This window comes from Triturus cristatus, chromosome 4_1, assembly GCF_964204655.1.
Source record: "Triturus cristatus chromosome 4_1, aTriCri1.1, whole genome shotgun sequence".
NCBI classification, from domain to species: Eukaryota; Metazoa; Chordata; class Amphibia; order Caudata; family Salamandridae; genus Triturus; species Triturus cristatus.
The window spans coordinates 26,323,603-26,343,538 of NC_140585.1; the positions used below are offsets into that span (position 1 = coordinate 26,323,603).

At 49.2% G+C, this 19,936-nt stretch overlaps 1 protein-coding gene across 4 annotated transcripts in view; it reads left to right on the forward strand.

Annotated features, from left to right (window-relative positions):
• The window catches only part of LOC146839359 (glutathione S-transferase P 1-like), a 54,030-nt gene that overhangs the window by 17,358 nt on the left and 16,736 nt on the right, over positions 1-19,936 (forward strand). For 2 of the 4 annotated variants that reach the window (XM_085651356.1, XM_085651359.1), the window contains exons 2-3: positions 393-428; positions 19,531-19,643. In XM_085651356.1, the coding sequence (XP_085507482.1) occupies positions 393-428; positions 19,531-19,643 (149 nt within the window). Of the gene's footprint in view, positions 1-392; positions 429-12,552; positions 12,931-19,530; positions 19,644-19,936 lie in introns of those variants that run through there. The other 2 variants (XM_085651358.1, XM_085651357.1) reach the window with 2 other exon arrangements.

A 19,936-nucleotide genomic window follows, 5' to 3' on the forward strand; every position in this document is an offset into this window, starting at 1 on the left:
AAGCAATTGGTGGGTTTTATGGCCGGGAAAGGTCTGGGGAAACCACTTTATATATCTTTGCGGCTGCTATCCGGTAGGCTCCACCTAAGAATCGAACCAGGAAAGTTATGGGGCCACAGGTGAGAAAAGGTGCTGTTGTGGGAACCTGACGCAAGAGCAACCACTCCCCCTCCTTACAACAACTTTAGGGCACCCCCACTACTTGCACTTGGACTACATTCTCGCTCACACACAATCACTGTGGTTACTCGCACATACACTGTGTGCTCTTGTACACACACCCAGGCTTGAACCCTCGCATGAGTCCACCCTAACCTCTTCTTGCACGGCCACACTCTGCCAGCCTCCCTACTTACTCTACGGTGTGTAACTTGTTCTCTCTTTTCTTGCAGTGGCGCAGTACACCATCACCTACTTCCCCGTGCAAGGTAAGTGCCCCCTCTGACACCTTCTTCTTCATTGAGTTTGTAAACCCTTGTGTAAAGGAAGCAGTGGTAGAAGTGGGAATAAACGGCACAAGTGGTGCTGGAATGATTAGATTAGGTTAATTTATTTGCATAGTTAATTAAAACCGTTGCAAGACAACATTATCAACAACAAAAATATATACATCTGCAGCTCAGGCCTTCGCGATTCTTCTCTTTAAAACCTGTTAAAAGAAATAAGTCTGTAAATAAGCAGCAGGACCAACGAAGTGTCTAATCTCTGTCCAAGTACTATGATGAGCATTCCAGTGGGTCAAGAGACCGTTCGCCAAGCATTGGCATGCCCATTTGGCTTTGGCAGATCAACCCTTATAAGAATGCCAGCAGCTCCATGACTCTTGCCCTCGGGTGCTGTGCTACTCGACCACCTTGTGCTTCAGATACAAAGTTTTTTATTGAACTTTGGAAGTTTGCCCAAGGATTTGGTGGCTTGGCTCCTTATGTCAGTATTTCAGGCATTTTGCTTTCGCACAGTCTCCGATACTTCACCAGACTACAGTTCAGTTGCGGGTCATTGGGTGCGAAGCATGCCAGCAGAGCTTGTCTCCTGGTGGGGATCCCCCGCCGGTTGAAGTGCTGCTTCAGCAGTTGTTTCCGTTCCTTGGGTAGTGTTTTGCGGGAGCACAGTAAATGCGGCAGATCTTCAGCTGCTGAGCCACATAAGCGGCACGCCGAGCCCGCCTCCTCTCTTAGCCAGGGAGGAAGGTGCTCTACACAGGGGAGAGCCCCCGTCTGTACTTCATGAAAGCAATTTGTATGTTTTTGTCATAACCCAGGTTGAAGTAGGCTTGAGCGGCCAGCTCTGTCTGTCTTCAATGCCATCCAACCATGGGCTCTTTTTGTCAATGAGGCCTTGTCCTCCAGCAAGGAAAGGTGTTTCACTGTCTTCCAAGCTAGTTTTTTTTAAAAAGGTGCAAGTTGTTGTTGTTTCCCAAAGCTGCCATAGCCCCATCCTGTTTAAGCTGCTGTAAGATACATCGCAGCGGGCGTTGTGGTGTTGTTGTAGCTCCTTCCATAGTTCATTTAGTGTGCAATGCGGAGCTTTTCACACTTTGTCCCATGCGATAATGAAGGCCCCTTGTCTTGCAACTGTTTGTTTTTTGAACGCCAAATTCAAGTCTAATTTGCGAAGGGTGTTTGGGCAGCCCAAGAAGACCCTGTATGCTGTTGTTACTGTGGCATCAAGTATTTTTGCGTCTCTGCCTTTCTGGGCCTCGCTGCCATAGGTAATTGTTGGCAACAGCTTTGCCCAGACCACCTCGATCAAGGGAAGGATTGAGGGTCCCGTCCGTTCAGAGTTTAGCGATTCTAGAGTGGTAGCCAATACTAGGCCTTTAGGCTTGATGCTGTTCTTCTGTGCCAAAAAGCGTCCCCCTATAATCCAACTTCACACCCAGATATTTGTATTCCGCGGTATCCTAAATTTTAGTTGCTCCCCAGCACCAAGCTCCAGTTTGACACCATTTTTTCCTGATTATCATAGTTCTAGTTTTATCCAGATTGATCGTTAAATCGTTGCTTTAGAGAAGTCTCGCGTTGCATTTTAAAGATGTTGCAGCCCTACTTTTGTTTTGCTAATCGGGGCTATATCATCCGCGTACAGGAGGCAAGCTATCAAAATGTCTCCTTGTTTTGGGGCATGTAAGTTGCAGCTGATTAGAAGTGGTACTAAGTCAGCTATATATAGGTTGAAGAGAGTCTGCGCTAAAACACAACCCGGTATCAGCCTTTTTTCCATGGGCATACGCCTCGACAGGAAAGTTCCGTTGCCTAACTTCACCTGCAGCCATGTATCTGTATGCAAGTTTATTAACAAATTTAATAAGGGTTGTGGCAGCCCCCATCTGTGCAGTTTGGACCATAGTTTAGAGCGGTTGACGTGATCAAGTACGGCCTTATAGTCAATAAAGCATAAGTATAGAGGTGTCCGTGCAGCCTCTGTCTTGTCCATAAGCATTCCATGCTTGGTATGTTAGTTATTGGTGCTGGAATGAGGTTTCTTGTTTCTTCGGGGGGGCGGTGGCTGGGTTGGGGTCGTGTGGCACACACCGTGTATTACCACGCTAAGTCCCACAGGAGTCCTGTGGGGCCGGGGGAAGTGTTTCTCACATGTAATGTGCATTACAACATAAAGGCGCTCAGAGGACACAGAAGCGCTATTTGGGGTGCTCCACCAATGTCTCGCGCATTACCACATTAAGAGTTTCACAGGAAGTTTATCGAAGGGGGTGGAGCTGCACTGCTGTCCCGTTCATCCCCAGTGCATGCTGGGAGACATAGTAAAAGGAAGTCTTTATTCACAGAGAGCCATAGTAGCTTGAAAGGCCAGCTCAGTGCCAAGAAACCCAGCTTTGCTCACAGTTGTCACATGTCACCACTGAAGTCCCGGCCACGAGAGGGAGTTGCACATAAATCTTGTAAGTTAGCGGTGTTGCACGCAGGTCACATGTACTAACACAGTAAGGCCCAGTACTGTGGGATGTTGCACGCAGGTCACATGTACTAACACAGTAAGGCCCAGTACTGTGGGATGTTGCACGCAGGTCACATGTACTAACACAGTAAGGCCCAGTACTGTTGGATGTTGCACACAGGTCACATGTACTAACACACAAAGCCCCAGTACTGTGGGATGTTGCACGCAGGTCACATGTACTAACACAGTAAGGCCCAGTCCTGTGGGATGTTGCACGCAGGTCACATGTACTAACACAGTAAGGCCCAGTACTGTTGGATGTTGCACACAGGTCACATGTACTAACACACAAAGCCCCAGTACTGTGGGATGTTGCACGCAGGTCACATGTACTAACACAGTAAGGCCCAGTCCTGTGGGATGTTGCACGCAGGTCACATGTACTAACACATAAAGACCCTGTATTGTGGGATTTCGCACGCAGGTCACATGTACTAACACAGTAAGGCCCAGTCCTGTGGGATGTTGCACGCAGGTCACATGTACTAACACAGTAAGGCCTAGCACTGCAGGGTGAGGCACACAACTCTCATACACTCACACATAAAGGTCCAGTTCTGAAGGATGTTGCACGCTGGTCACACCTACTAACACATGAAGATGCAGCGCCTTGGGGTGTAGCACACAGGTCACATGTAGCATCATAAAAAGACCCAGGACCTAGATGTGTTTCACGGAGGTTACATGAACTAATACATAAACTCCCTGCACTGAAGGGATTTGTACACAGGTCACATGCACAGGCGTAGGACCTAGGGGTGTTGCACACTGATTCCTTGTAGTAACACAGAGGGTGATCTGAGGTGGTGCACACTGTCTAATATTTACACACAGGGTGATCTGAGGTGGTGCACACTGTCATAATATTTACACACAGAGGGTGATCTGAGGTGGTGCACACTGTCTAATATTTACACACAGAGGGTGATCTGAGGTGGTGCACACTGTCATAATATTTACACACAGAGGGTGATCTGAGGTGGTGCACACTGTCATAATATTTACACAGAGGGTGATCTGAGGTGGTGCACACTGTCATAATAGTTACACACAGAGGGTGATCTGAGGTGGTGCACACTGTCATAATATTTACACACAGAGGGTGATCTGAGGTGGTGCACACTGATTTATAATATTTACACACAGAGGGTGATCAGAGGTGGTGCACACTGATTTATAATATTTACACACAGAGGGTGATCTGAGGTGGTGCACACTGTCATAATATTTACACACAGAGGGTGATCAGAGGTGGTGCACACTGATTTATAATATTTACACACAGAGGGTGATCTGAGGTGGTGCACACTGATTTATAATATTTACACACAGAGGGTGATCAGAGGTGGTGCACACTGTCCTAATATTTACACACAGGGTGATTTGGGGTGGCGCACACGGAGTCCTTGTATTAGCACAGCAGGTGATTTGCAGTGGTGAACACAGATTCCTTGTATTAACACAGGGGGTATTCTGGGGTTGTGCACACCGGTCCCCTATCACCGTGCAATTCCTCACGGGTACTTTTTGGGGCGCTAGGCTGGCACCCCGACCACAGACAGCAGTGTTTGGAATGATCTGACAAGATTCAGAAGTTTTGGTTTTATAAAGTGGTGTCTGATTAGACCGGCTCGTCCAAGCCTGGGGTACAGCAGGCAAAGCTGTGAGGGGTGCAGCGGGTGAGTGGCACCGGGTAGTGCCCCGAGGGGCCTCCTTTCTGACTTATAGCCCTGAGGGGCAATGGCACCCCTGTCTCTTCATTGCATTAGGGAGCTGTCGCTGCCTGTTACGACGCTAGCCGCGGGCAGTGATAGGGCCAACTCCGAGCAGTGCAATTACTGAGACACACCCCATATAGCGAGTACAGGCGGAAGGACCATGAGTGATCCTCGCCCCTTTATTTACATTCTCTGGCTACGCCTGGCCAGAGGGTGATACAATGTTCGTATGCCCTTCCGTGCCAGGCCCCGGGTTCAGCTCTTGCGGGACTCTGGTCATGACATTCCTTCCCAAAACCGTATCCAAACTACATTCGCAAACAGTCTCTAAGTCTCTGAATAGGTGTTGGGTTCGGCCTCCAGTTGTAATGCCGTTGGTGGGATTAATGACTTGATTTATGGCTTTGCTGGTCAACTCCTCGGTCTCTTCAGTCGTGGTTGTTGATGGTTCAGGAGAGACTGTCAGGCTTAACTCTATCGAGCGAAGATGGGAAGTCTCTCCGTCCAAGGAATCTCTGACCGCCGTATCCTCGGGACTAACACTCCCTTTTTCTGACTGTTGAACTTTCCAGAACCAGGATACATTCCTGGTGACTACTTTGGTTCCACGCTCGGCAGCAATAGCAGTACAGTCCCGGTGCCTGCTTTCGTAGGCTGTCTTGAACTTCCATTCTGCACGGCGGTTCCAATTAGAACTGAGCTCCCCAGTGCAATGACTCTAGGCTTGGCCCCTCTCCATTGGCTGGCTCGCTCATTGTTCTGGGTTGGTTGAGTTTGGGTGTTGGCTGGCTCTTATGATGGCGGGACCCAGCCTTCAGCCATGGGGATGGTGTCTCGTCTGTGTCCAGTTAGCATTGAGGACCAGGGGGACCTTTGGGTCTTGCAATAAGGGGTGCTGTAGTATTCATGCAGGAGCTGTTGCAGCGTTGTCTCTGGGTCGGCTTGCTCTGCCACAGCGATGTGCAATATCTTATTCAGTGTACGCATGAAGAGTTTGGCTTCACCGTTGCCTTGTGGCCATTGGGGGGTGATCTATTGGCGGAGTAAGCCCATCAACTTGAGTAGGTCTTTGAACTCTCCTCCGTGGACTGGGGGAACCACTGTCTGTCTTGTGCTCATGTGGCAGGCCGAACACTGCAAATGTTTTCTCTAGAACTGGTAACGTGTGCGAATGACGTGGAGTCTAGTACTTCGACTAGTGGATATTAGGAATAACTGTTGAGGAGTACTGCGGTTACTCTCCCATCTGGGATGCTTCAGAAATCGAGACTTACTCAAGACCACAGCGCCGGGGCAGGTTTGTCCGTTATTACAGGTGCGGGTTGCTCTTGGGTGCTTGTGAGCTGACAGGGGCAACCGTTTTGTACCAGGCTATCTATGGCTGCTTCTAGCCTGGGGAACCACACCTTCTCCCTCATGCATAACTTCACCCGCACCGTTCCTAGGAAACGCTCGTGGGCGAGGGCTGTGTCTCTCTCCTGGAGACCAAGCTGGATCACAATTTGGGATCCTCCTAGCACTAGACCGTCAGCTGCTGAACTTAGTTTGTCCCACACCCTCCATAATTTCCCGAGACGTTCCTGGTCTTGGCTGCACCAGTTATTGGGGTTGCACAGGAAGCTCTCCCACAATCCTTTCTGCAGAAAGTCCATCACCTTGGCCAGAATAGGGTCGCCTTCGGTCACTTCCTTGTTATCCTTGGTGGTGAGGGCACGGGGGCATGACCATTGGGAGACCATGTTGACCTATTCTTCGGCCTTTGCTTCACTGTCGACGTCTGCTTCTTGTGGACCTGGCGGGTGTCGGGAGAGGAAATCCCCAGGATGTTTTGACCTCGGGCGATACACGTGCTCCAGATGGTAGTGTTGCAGTTGTATCCTCCACTGTTCAATCCTCAGCGGTGGGTGTGGGGCCGTGCCTCGGAACAGTGGTTGATGGTAAGTTGCTACTCGAAATGGGTACCCGCTGATGTAAAGATGAGTGGTTGAAATGAGTAAAAGTGAGTAATGGTGCAAAGCTCTAGAATGCAGCAATAAAGACAGAACATCACAAGAGATAAAACCATTAAGACCAAGGATGGTTAAAATACAGCATCCTACAATTGAGCAACAATATCCCCCATCCTCCCTCATAAAAAATTATTGAGACATTTAATTATTAAATCACCAACAATGTAAAAACTCAGAAGCCAAGCAAATCGCAACTTCGCCAGAGTAGAAAGACTGCGTACCTTTGGGAAGGAATAAAATAGTCAAGCAATAATAAATACCAAGCAATAATAAATAATATTGGAAGCAATAACCCCCCCCCCCCCCCAAACAAATTGGAAAATGATGTAGAGAAGGGTGGACACACCCCACGACTAACAACCAAGGCCAGAAACAGACAACAAGGGTGAACCAAAAACACACGTGTACCACAAAATGGACCACATACAGGGTACACACAGTGAGGCGCAGGGCGACTTACACACTACCACATCTGAAGTGCGGGCGACTTACACAGGACAACATGTGACGCACAGGGTGACTTGCACACAACACCTGAAGCGCAGGGTGACTTGCACAGGACAACACGTGATGCGCAGGGCAACTTACACACACATCTGAAGCGCGGTATGACTTACACAGAACAACATGAAAGCAAAAGTGCAGACCAAACGTGCAGCGCAAGACGACTTACACAGATTGATCACGACACAAAACCACATAAGTAATGTCACCAGAACACACAGAGGTGGGAAACAACCCACCAAGACGAGAACCACCCTCATGTAAGGGATAACCTGTGATGTCCACCCACCATGAGATTAGGATGTCCCAACCATAAACCGCGTAAAACTGCAGCATCACGAAATTTGAAACGGTTACAACGCTAATAACGCTAACGCAAACCTAGCAAGCACTGAAATGACCATAATGCAGCAAAAAGTCTGCTAAATCGGAAAAAACAGAGTCTACCGTGTGGTTAATTCTTCAATACCTCACCTTGAAGTGTGACCAAGGCATAGCACACATAAAAACCTTGTTGGGAACAACACCATATCGAATTAGTGTCAGATGTCAAAAGTGGGAGCATGCTGGTACGTACCCCAGTGCCAGCAACTGCAGCGATTCAACGACATAATGTACTCAACATAAAGCTTTGGTCACCTTCAAAACAGTGAAGCTGCTTGTAAAGAGTAGCTGGTGGCAGAAAAACTACTCTTAGCAGAGATCGTGGTTGTGACGTGTGGCAAGCATGCACACAACTGTGGGTACAATGAAAAATGTACAATACCTCCAACATACATGAAAAGGAGGAACTCCAAGAAAATTCCAAAATCGACAATTCTTCATCATGTACAGGTCGCGCAAGCACCACGTTGTACCCGGACTTCATGAGGTTTTGATCATCAACGCTCCCCTTGTTCAAACTTTATTGGAGCACAAAAAGACAAAAGCGTGGTTGGCAAAGTGTGTCCAGTCAACTACATGACTGCAATGCTTGTATGGGGAATAGACAGCAGCCACCAAACGCAAGATGGCTGCACGTAATCACATGTCCTGCCGGATGGCTCACGGCATGTCAAGGCTGGCAAGCGTCCATCGGTGGTGAACAAGCAGCAAACTGGACAAAACGTCACCGAAGTTCCACAGGAGCCTCGCGCAACGCCAAACGAAGGAAAGTAGCACGAGCAGGAACTTTGAAATCTAAGCATGAGGAGAGCAGTTGAACTAGCAAAAGTTGGGGGGCGGCGTTAACAAAATAAATGAATGTTAACTTACCCCCATACTTGAATATGTGAAAACAATGTCCGGGAAACGTCTCCTCATCAAACGGCTTCGACACAAGCTCTCATACGTTAAGAGCATAACTCTCAAAGATGAACACTGCTGACCTTGTGCTAGCCAATTCCCGAGCAAGACCCAGTGTGGGGATCTTTGCTACAGTGTAGATGGGAACCGTAGTGTAGACACCAAGGAGCACACACCGACAAACTGACACCTCTCCACTAGAACCGACATCCAGAGGTTGACAGACTTGAAGCAGGTCCCTTGTTTCTTTAAACAGGCTGTTGCACAGTGGCACGTAGTACCAAGAAGATTTAGTCACTTTGGTTGAAAATCCATGACCCTCACTTTGGTCATAAGTCCTTAATAGAGCTTTCCATGAGACATCAATGCACAAATCTTTGCGATACCACACCGTAGCTGTGTGGTGCTAGTAGGTACCGACGTTGGTTAAGAGTCCAACACGCTGCAAATTCTCTATCTGTGCAGCCACTGCACGCTGTTTGTTCTAAGATCTTCAAGACGAAGAATCCTAAATTGTGCCTTTTTCTTAAAGACACTGTAGAGCGATGTGGCTGGAACACCAACAACTGGCTGTAGTGAAGCTACCCATCCAACTCACCAAACCCCATTGTAGGTAAAACGTGGCTGGAACACCAGATGTGGCTGTAGTGCAACTACTCCTCCAACTCACTGTAGCTTTGTAAATCCATTTGAGTATTTCTAGGCTAAAGTGTCAGTTGGTGATGACACTGGTCGGTGGGGCTGTCCGTTGGTAAGGACACTAGTGGGTTTGGCGCTGGCTTGCCTGGAAATACTTTCTTTGTAGATGTAGTTACTTGTGGGATCTCTTGAAGTTTCTTTGTAGTCCCTTTGTTTCTGTGCTGTACCAAGAGTCTCTAGGGTCCAAGTCCGCTTGTCACCAAAATATGTTGTGTCCTGTAAAGGTAGACACCAAGAGCCGGGATGTATTTTCAAATCTTCTTTATTTAGTCTTCGGTCCAAGTTACATCAGTCTTAACTCCAGCCAGCACTGGTGTGGTACCCTCTCCTACACCAGCCCCACCAGGAGCAACCTGCCTAGCTGCACAGCCCTTCTCCAACTGTCATCCACACATCCACTCGGGTATTCCACGCATCAGTCACACCAGCATTCCGCCACCATCTGTCACTCTGGCTGAGCAGCTAGGAGCAGCAGGGCTGGAGTACATGCAAATACAACTTAGTAGGGGTATAACCAGAGGCATACCCATGATTGCCAGCGCTTACAGTTCGATTTGGGAGTAGCGTGCTTCGGTTGGTGTGAGCTTTGCTTGTGAATGCAAGGGGCGTCCATTTACCTGGTTCTACTTCTTGCGTGATGACTGCCCTGAGACCTACAGGGCTGGCGTCTGGAACAGCTCGGTGGCTCGGGTGGTGTCGAAGTATGCCATTGTGGTCTTCCCAAGCAGTGTCTTTGACTTTTCAAAACGCTTCATCCTCTTCTCGGCCCCATTCCCACGCAGCATCTTTCTTTGTGATGGTTTGAAGGAGTACGGCTATCGTGGCGAGGTTGGGTATAAATTGCCCGCAGTACGTGGCCATCCCGAGGGAGCTTCGTTCTTTTGATACTGTGGTTGGCTCTGGTGCTTGCTGTATGGCATGTGACTTTCGGGGCTCCACTTGTACTCCATCCTGACTGAAAACATACCCCAAGAATTTGAGGTCTGAAAGAATAAACACTTGTCTTCGTGTAGGGTTACACCTTTCTCTGATAATCGTCGCAGAGTCTCTCGAAGGTGGCGGTGGTGCTCCTCGATGGTTGACGAGTGAATTAAAAAATTGTCGCTGACATTCAATACTCCTTGGAGGCAGGACAGGATTTTCCAAATGGTGTTTTGGAAAGTTTTGGCGGCTGACGAAATCCCAAAGTTCAGCCGCTTGTTCCGGCGCAGTCCTATGTGGGTCGAGAAGGTTGTTATGTACCGGCTCTCCAATGCTAACCTCAATTGATGATACCCTGAGTTGAGATCTAACTTAGCGAACCAACGGGATCCATTCAAGTTGGCTATGATGTAATCTACGGTTGGTGTCCTCTTTTGATCACCTGGTTGGGCAGGCGCATGTCGATACAGTCTTATCTTCCTGGGTTGCTTTGGCTTCTCTGCTATTACCATAGGCGAGACCCAGGGTGTTGGGCTGGTAACCTTTTCAATTACTCCTTGGTGTTCTAGATCGTGGAGCTTTTGCACAACCAGCGGCCGTAGGTGAGACTGGATACTCCTGTGATTGGTTTTATTGCTTTGTCAATGTATAGCTTGACTGGTGGTCTTTTCATGCATCCCAGTCCAGTGAAGAGTTGTAGGAATAGTTCCAGTATCATCTGTTTGTAGGGCCTTGACCACATGGGCAAATGTCACTAGCATCTTGCCTTTCAAAGGCAGTGGTGTCTGGCTCCCGTATGTGAGTATCTTGACATGCGACGGGGTTAGCTGGGATCGTGGCTGTAGTTGCTTGTACTGTTGACTGCCCATGACATTTACAGAAGCCCCGGTGTCGATTAGTGCTGTGATACGTGATCGTACGATTTCTATGACGCACGTGGGTTAAGGGCACCTCCGGAATTTCACTGGCAAATGTGGGGATGTAACACTCGTTTTCATCCTCCGTAGATGACTCTTCTAGGCGATGTAGCTGTCGCAGTGGTGCCTTAATTGTCTTCAAGCTTTTCGGCGTCTTCAAGGGACAGTTCTCTTATGGACATTGACAGTGGTCCCTTCCCCGTGCACCTCTGTCCCCGGCCCACCTCTGCACGTGATGGCAAAGTGGTTTAGAGGGTTGTATGACGTTACAACACATGCTGTTAAAACAAGTCTTTACAACTACTTGCTGTCAGGGGTGCGCTGGAGTTTGGGGAATAGTATAATTTACTATTCCGACTCCAGGCTGTGCAACAGTAGGGAAGGTGTTGGAGTTAAATCCAACACCTTATACCCCCCCCTACAGCAAACCATTTCGATGTAATGGCATGCCGGGTAAAAGCATGCGTTGTAAAGCATGCATTGGAACAGTTGTTTCCCGGTTTAGGGTACCACATCGTATTCATGTCTGCCCTTGTGCTGGGCATTCTTCTGGGGAATGTTCTTCTTGCCCACAGTATCCACACCGCGACCCGGGTGTGGTCTTCTCCAGCAGACTTCCTCTGCCCCCTCTGCCTTGCGCACAAAGTGCATCTGCTCATTCTGTTTTTATAGTTGCGGGGTTTTCCGGTTGCTGGGTGACGGCAATGTCCATCTCTGTTGCTCTTGCGTCCCACAGGTCGTGGGACCTTGCCATGATGAGGGGGTGTTCCAGTGGGGTCCTGGGCTGGTGGAGGATGAGGGTCGGAAGGGTCTTGTTTTGGCATCCTTGTATGGCCTGCTCTCTCCCTTCCTTATTCTGATCATCAGCTGGTCACGTGCTGGCTAGTTCTCTAAGGCGTGCGTGGAATGCGTCCATTGATTCTCCTTCAATTTGGCACGCTTGTAAGAGCTTGAATCTCTCATAATCCAGATTTAACTGGGGGTTGAGGTGTGCATTCAGGGCCCTGACTGCGGCATCGTAGTCATTTGCAGCGCCGGTGTTTGGCAGGTATGCAAAGAGTTTATATATCTCATCTGCAAAGTGTAGTAACAGAGACCTTTTGATGGTGTTATCTGTCTCCCCCGTCGCAGTGAAATAGTTGTCTAAGCAGCCAATCCATATTTTCACCTAGGGGAGTGGTGGCAGGATCCACGAGTTTGTTAAATGGTAGCAGAGCGTTGATTTGGGTGTGTTGTGTGGCTGGTTGGATGTGTTGGTGACCAGCTTGTTTGGCGGCGTCTGTCATGATTGTGGATGTCTTTTCCCTCCACTTGCTTTTCCAGTTTTTTTTTTTTTTCTTCAACCCTGTTTAAATTAGCATTTGCTGTTTTTTCTTTTCCCTTTTGTTTTCCTGTTTCTCTCTCAAACTAGCAGCGTTGGGCTTGCGGTGGCCTTGGTTGTGGTATGCAGTCTGGCCAGTGGGATTGTACTGCGGCCGTAGTGGTTTGTGGCCTTCCCTCCTCGTAGAGTGCCCCGCGCCTGCATTCGACGTCATGTGTGGCGCAGCGGGAGTCTTCTAGCGATGTTGGAAGGAGCGTGGCCGTGTTGTATTGTGGGCGGGGCCACTGTACCCCTCTGATGCTCCTGCAAATAGCACTCTGGTTCACCGGTGCTTTCGGAGCACTGGAGGGCGCGGTCTGAGTACACCGCTTGCAGGAGCAGGTGCGGCTGCCAAGTTCTGCAGCATCGGTCAGTTCTTGCAGGCCTTCACGTCGGTGGGCAGGACCAGCCGGCTGACTGTCGCACCTGCTGCCTTCAGGGTGATCGGTGGTGCCAAACAGCGACCGCCCTCGTCGCCAGTGTTACGACACGAGCCGCGGGCAGTGATCTGCCCAACTCCGAGCATTGCAATTACTGAGACGCACACACACCATATAGTGAGTACGGGAGGAAGGACCACGCGTGATCCTCGCCCCTTTATTTATATTCTCTGGCCACGCCTGCCCAGAGGGTGATACAATGTTTGTATGCCCTTTCCGGGCCAGGTCCCGGGTTCCGCCGTTGCAGGACTCAGGCTATTACAGCTGCCACCCTGAGGCAGAGGGAGCTGAAAGTTCTCCCTGATAAATTTAGGGTTCCCCTGTACCCAGGTCTAGAACTTAGGGCCGTAAGTTCTTTATAAATCACGTAATGCTCATATAAAAACCTGCCTTAGAGTTCCTTATTACTCTAATCCCCTATCGAAAGAAGATGCCATATGTACTGTCCTGTAATATGTTATTACAGTTTAGTTGTGACACTACAATGCCTGCTGTCACAGCCTGCAGACCGTGTGAATGGCCTTTCGCCTTCGACACTAACAGCCAGCAGCAAAAGGAAGCCCTTTAGGGCAGCCTGTTGATTATTGACCCCCCCCCCCCCCCAGTTCCCAACACAGAAGAAGGGCTCTCTGCGTGTTACCACACGTCACGAGGTGACACATTACACCACTCATACATGGTTTTTACAACCAATTACTAGCTGTGTGGATGTGTGTGTGCATGGCAGCGACCGTGGTTTCAGTGGAGCAAAGGACGAGGAAGGCCAGGAGAGGAAATGTCGCCCTTCTGAGACATGAGCCACACCCCAGAGACACGTGAGCCTTGGAGAGCCCCACGTCTTCGCCGAACATCCGCCTTGTGGCTTGGCACACGGCACCCACGTCATTGTCCTTTTTGGCTTCAAGGCGCTATAACAAATGATAGATCCGTGTGCATTTCATCTTTGTATGCGGCGGTTTAAAGATTTTCCTCTCCTAAATTTCTGAAGTTTTCAACACAATTTCCAAACTTAATAACTTTACAATGGTTGCTAAATTACTCAGTAGTTTGGTCTACACAACTTTCTCCGCAAAATGTCTGTTAGAGGGCGAATTCTACAGTAAACAAAATGTTGCCTCACAGCTCCTCTGCGAGGGAAGCTGTGCAAAGTTTACAAATGTTTGCAGTTGATGAGTTTTTATTTGACCCCTTCCCCCCCACCCCCCCCCCCCCTCATTAACATGCATGTGTAACTTCAGCATCCTCTCAAGGACCGTCACGGCACCGCCCACGTCACTAACCTAGAGATCCGGGAAGGATGACGAGAAGAAGAGACCTTAGGGCTTAGTTACAGCGGCTCACCGGCGGCGCAATGGGCTTGTAAATAACCCTTTCCTTCCCTGGGAACAGTCTTCTATTTTCTGCTTAAAGAATGGAGCGAGACATACGAGTCCTAAGACAACATTTCATATTGTCTCTTGGAGTGCTCGCCATGCGCTAAAGGCCACTTTTCTAGCTCCTCTTTTGCAGTAACACGGCACCACCACTAGGTGGCGTTTGAAGACTGCTGCAATACCTTCCCTTATGGAAGTGTCAGCCCTGATCTGCTTTGAAGGAAGCTTATTGCATGAAGGATGGATGCAGCTGCTGGTGATGGTGGAAGGCAGCCTGGGAGTGGTGTCCCTTCCAGACTGAACTGCAGGATTCTTTTTCTCTCCCTCTCGCTCTCTCTTCAATCTCTTCTCTCTTGAGTGCTCCTGCGGACTGCCATGACGACGCCAGAGCAGTATCTCTTCCCTTGCCACTGGGGGTATCTTGAATGGGGTGTTTGAATGGGTGTGGATGAGGGAACGTTACGCCATGTTGAACCTGACCCTTTCCGCAGGATTACCCTAAACCTTTTGCCTTCCTCCGCCTATTTTTGTGATCTCCTTTTTGCTGGCTTAAGGACTCTAGGCACTTTACCACTGCTAATGAGGCCTAAAGTGCATGTGAGTTCTCATATAAACAAGGTATGATTTGTTTACTCCTGTTTGGCATATTTGATTTACTTGTAAGTACCTTGTAAAGTAGTATCTCATACACTCGGGGCCCGTAAATTAAATGCTACTAGTAGGCCTGCAGCACTGCTTGTACCATGTACAGACTTGGTCTTTTAAACCTGTCTCAATACCGTCACTGTACGGCCTGCATGCAAAGTTTACTGCCACTTCACCTTGGCATTTTAAACTGCTTGCCAAGCCTTAAACTCCCCTTTTATTATACAGAGGTCACCCCTAACGTAGGCCCTGTGGGCAAGGTGTTGTGCAAGTAACAGGGAGAACATGTGCCTTTATGTGTGCCATGTCCTGGTAGTAACAAACCGCCTAATTTGTTTGTCACTGCTGTGACGCCTACTCCTCTCATAGGCCAACATTGAGAATCCCCTTATATATGTTAAGTGGTAATTCCTAATCTGAAAGTAGTGGTTTTGCCATGTTTGGTATGTTTAGAATAGTAGTGTTAAATCCTACTTACTGGTGCAGTTGGATTTTACATTACTATTTTAGAAATGCCACTTTTAGAAAGTGGATCTCTATCTGTGCTTAAGACTCTTTGTGCTTTGCAGACTGACTCTAATACACGTCTAGGCTGGGTGACCGCTATACTTGATGCATACTTTCCAGACTGCCATAACACAGGCAGTACTGGGTGTGACACTGTGTGTGACAGGGGATACATCTGCATACTGATGGTCCTCCAGGCCGAGAGAGGGAAAGGTGGAGTACACTTACATCTGATAGGTTGTGTCCTACCCACGCACAAAGGGCTGAATTACCCCCCACTGATCATCTGGAGCCAGGGCTGGGTTGAAAGATTGTTGTGCACTTCTAAGAGTTCATTTGAAGTCACCCCATCATCAAAGACTTTTTTGATCAGCCTGCCTGCTCTGTGCCAAGCTATGAGAGGGTGAGCACAGATTTTCTTTGGTGTGTAATTTACTTGCTCTGGCTAGAGTGGTGGGTTCTGCCTGGTTAGGTCCATACCCTAGTCAACCATAAACCCAATTTCTAACACCCTGGCTCTTTAATTCTAAGGCCTGCGCTACTTCAGCAAGTTACTTATAGATGTTCTGGCGTCTTCATTAACAAAGAGGCAGTTTACATGTGTATACCCGTAGATGGCACCAGATACCATGTTTTCTCTTTCCCTGGAGTACATTTTTTTTATATCTAGGCAGAGGTGATTCTGACACCTGGCAAGAATGCAAGAAGATCCCAGAGGGCATGAGTTAGAAATGGGATTTCTGGTTGGCTAGGGCTTGCGCCTAAGCCAGGCAGTAACCACCACTCTAAGTCAGGACTGGGGAGTTGCATGCTGAAGATAACCTCTGCTCACTCCCTTGGTAGCTCGGCACGAGCAGTCCGGCTTATCCCAGAGGCAATGTGTAAAGCGTTTGCGCAACACACACAGCAGCAACACACTAGGCACACCACACAAGGTTATAAATAAAAATAGCCTTTTGTATTATCCAAAACACAATATAATAGTAATCGCACAATATACACTGTGCCAACTGGCACTAGGCCATATTTACAGGGGATTATATACACCTGACCGGGCCAATTGGGCCACTGCCAGAACCATCACAAGCACAAATAGGAAATGTAGAGCACAACCAGTAATTACTGGCAAAACACTGTACTCCACATTATGTCCTGCAATATAAATCATATTATGCAATCAGCATCACATTGGGCGTAAAACACATTATGCGCCAACATGACCAGCACAAACATAGTATGCAATAACCTCATAAGCATAAATCACAGATTAGAGAATAATATCCTCAGCCGGATAAACACATTGTGCAATAACCTCACAAGCATAAAAACAGTATGCAATAAACCTCATAAGCATAAATCACAGTAGAGAATAACCTCACAAGCATACACCTCAGATTAGGGAATAACCTCCTAAACCTAAACCACATTAGAGGCATAAATCGGGGTGCATAAATCACATTTCCTGGGCACCACATTAATCGCATTAGGGCCTGATGCTCGATCAACCTAAAACTGTCCCCCTGGCCAACTGGAATTCTCAGAGGGCTCAAATGCCCTTTGTCCATAATGTCACGGCTTGCTGCCAATTCAGCAGAATCCAAAAGTGCGCAATTGCTCTGGCCTAAGCGTTGCAGCTGCCACTAATTGCTGTGCAGCTTTGAAGGTCGCTGTGCAGAGAAATGTGGGCACTGGCACTCACTGTGCCCTGGGTCCCCACTGGGACTTTCTAAAAAACATGCCAAATCGTTGCAATTGCCCGCTATGGTGGCGCAACAGAGGAAAATGAATCCACAGTGGCACTCCTCAGAATGCTCTCTGGGCCCTCACTGGGGCTCTACCAACAAATATGCGACCCAATGTTGCAGCTGCCCACTGTCAGGCGGGGCAGCTGGGACAATATCTAACAAAAAGGCACGGGCACCCCTGGCCCTCTGGACCCCCACGGGGGCCCTGAAAACAATGTTGCTCATGTTGGAGCGGCCCGCTCTCCTGCGGGTCCGCTCAGAATAACCAAGCACCGGCAATGTGCTTCGAAAGGCACCGAAAGGACCATGGTGAAGCTCCACTCACCTGGGCTCTCAGGGCTGCTGGAGCACTCCACACGGCTCCCCTCTCAGCCCCACCTGCACCGGGACTCCTCTTGTGGTGCTGGTGGCAGGCATCAGGAGAGCCCCCACTCCTCTGGGACTCTCTTCTTAGGCGATGTGAGCGGGGCTTCCCCCAGCTCATGGGATCCCCTCCCACTCACAGGCTTTCCCTGGGCCGTTCCGGCGGCCATTTCCGGTTTTGGGCCCCACCCAGTCAGGCAAGGCCACCTGGCTTCCTGGTCGGGCCGGCTGCTCCCTTCTCTGCCGCAATGTGGGGTGGGCACCCGCTCGAAGTACAAAAGCAGGGTGGGCACCCGCTCAAAAGGCACTAAAATGCGCTACGTTAAATATTCATATATCGGGGTAGGCTCCCGCTCGGCACCTCAATGCGGGGTGGGCACCCACCTCCAATTTAAAGTATAAAGCTAGGTGGGCACCCGCTTGGCTGCGCAAACTGCAGGCTGGGCTTGCGCTCCATAAAGCAGCACCGGGGGGAACCCCTACGCCGGGGATTCCCTCTCCAGGATGCACAGCTAGGCTCTGCAGATGCAGGCAAATATGCTCCTCTCTCCTGGAAGCAAAAGAAAAGCGTTCACGAGGCGCTAGGAGCCACAGCTCCAGCAGCAAAAGTCCTTGGGGATTAAGGGGCATAGTGTGGCTCAAGGAGGCCATTACACAGGACCCTCCAGCAGGGAGGCAAGCCCTCGTGGCGGTTCCTCCTGGGCCCCCAGCAGCAGCAAGCCCCCACCAAGTCCAGGAACAGCACCACTTCATGGGGTCACAGCGCCTATATTTATATTAGACATTCCTTTGTCCGCCCTGGCACAGGGCTTGGGGGAACCACCAAAAACTGGTTCAGGGGGGAATTGGAGCACTCTGTTTACCAGGCTCCTCTTCTCCTTTGTCAGGTGGGGGCTCGTGATCAGACACACCACAGGGGGCGGAGCCAGCATTGTACAGGGCAGGCACAATCCTATTCAGGGTCAGGGGACTACTCCTCCCACTACTCCAAATGTAGATGTCCTGTTCAGCCTAGTGCTGACGCACCCTGCCCCTCCTGGAGCCACACACACCTCCCCGCCCCTGTCACTCAAAAGCCAGTCATGCAATTCACATCAGGCAGGCAGACACAGAGCACACAGAAATGCCAACTTCTAAAAGTGGCATTTTTAAAATAGTTATAATAAATCTGTTCACACCATTGTGCAGCATTTATTATTATTATTATTATCATTCCAAATATACTAAGTTTGACCACGCTGCTCCTCTCATATCAGGAATTACCACTGAAACACTCCTCAGGGATTCCCCAATGCATTCCTATGGGAGGGCAGCCTTACAGCAGTGAGAAACCAAAATGGCTGTTTTGTCCCTAACGGGACATGTCACACACTTAAGGTACATGTCCTATCTTTTACCTACAATGCACCCTGCCCATATGGTTAGTTGGGGCCTATGTTAGGGGTTGACTGACATATAGTGAAAGGGGGGTCACAGACATTGCACACACTTTGCGTGCCACGTCACAGCGGCACTGCGCGCACAGGCCCTGCAATGGCAGAGACCTGAGATAGGTTTTGAAAGGCTACTTTGGTGGGTGGCGCAATCAGCGCTGCAAGCCCACCAGTAGCATTTAATCTACCAGCCCTGGGTATGAGAACACTTTACAAGGTACTGACAGGTAAATTAAATAGGCCAAACCGGTGTAGACCAATCTTACCGTATGTAACACGGAGAGCACATGCACTTTACACTGGACAGCAGTGCTAAAGTGCCCAGAGGCCTAAAACCACCAACACCACGTAAGAAAGGCTGGAAGAAAGGCAAAAAGTTTAGGGATGACCCTGCATAAAGGGCCAAGTCCAGCAGCATGTATTAGTGTTTTGCCCCAGGCCTTGCAAACGCTTCTGGTAAGTCTGTACCATTTCAGGGCTAGGAGTTAACCACATCCTCAGTGGTGCTGTGCTATGGACTGCAATGGGTCAGTAAGCATCCAACACAGACTGAACTAAAAAATGTGGGCGGAGGATTTTAGGATCTCCTCTGCTAACCAGTGAACTGAAGGGTGGCTTCCAGTGCTAATGAAGTTGTTGCGCCCCCCACAGGACGGACAGAGCCCATGCGGCTGCTGCTCTCTGACCAGGGCGCCCAGTGGAAGGATGAAGTAGTGCCGATTGACGATTGGAAGAGTGGAAAATCAGTGCTGAAAAAGGAGGCGGTGAGTAGGATTTCTCTTCAGTCTTTTATGGTGCACTCTGGAGCGCCTGCTGTGCTTGGTGTCCATGCTGTGCTTGCAGTCATGGTGGGAAAAGTTTACTTCTGTGCTTTTCGTGCATATGCAGCAGGAAACTTGCTGTGCTTGGGGTACATGCTGTGCTTGGCATGTGTGCTGTATTTGGCATGTGTGCTGTATTTGGCATGTGTGCTGTGCTTGGCATGTGTGTTGTATTGTGCGTGGCATGTTTGCCATGTGTGCAGTGCTTGTGCTATGACCTATGTAACAAATCAGTC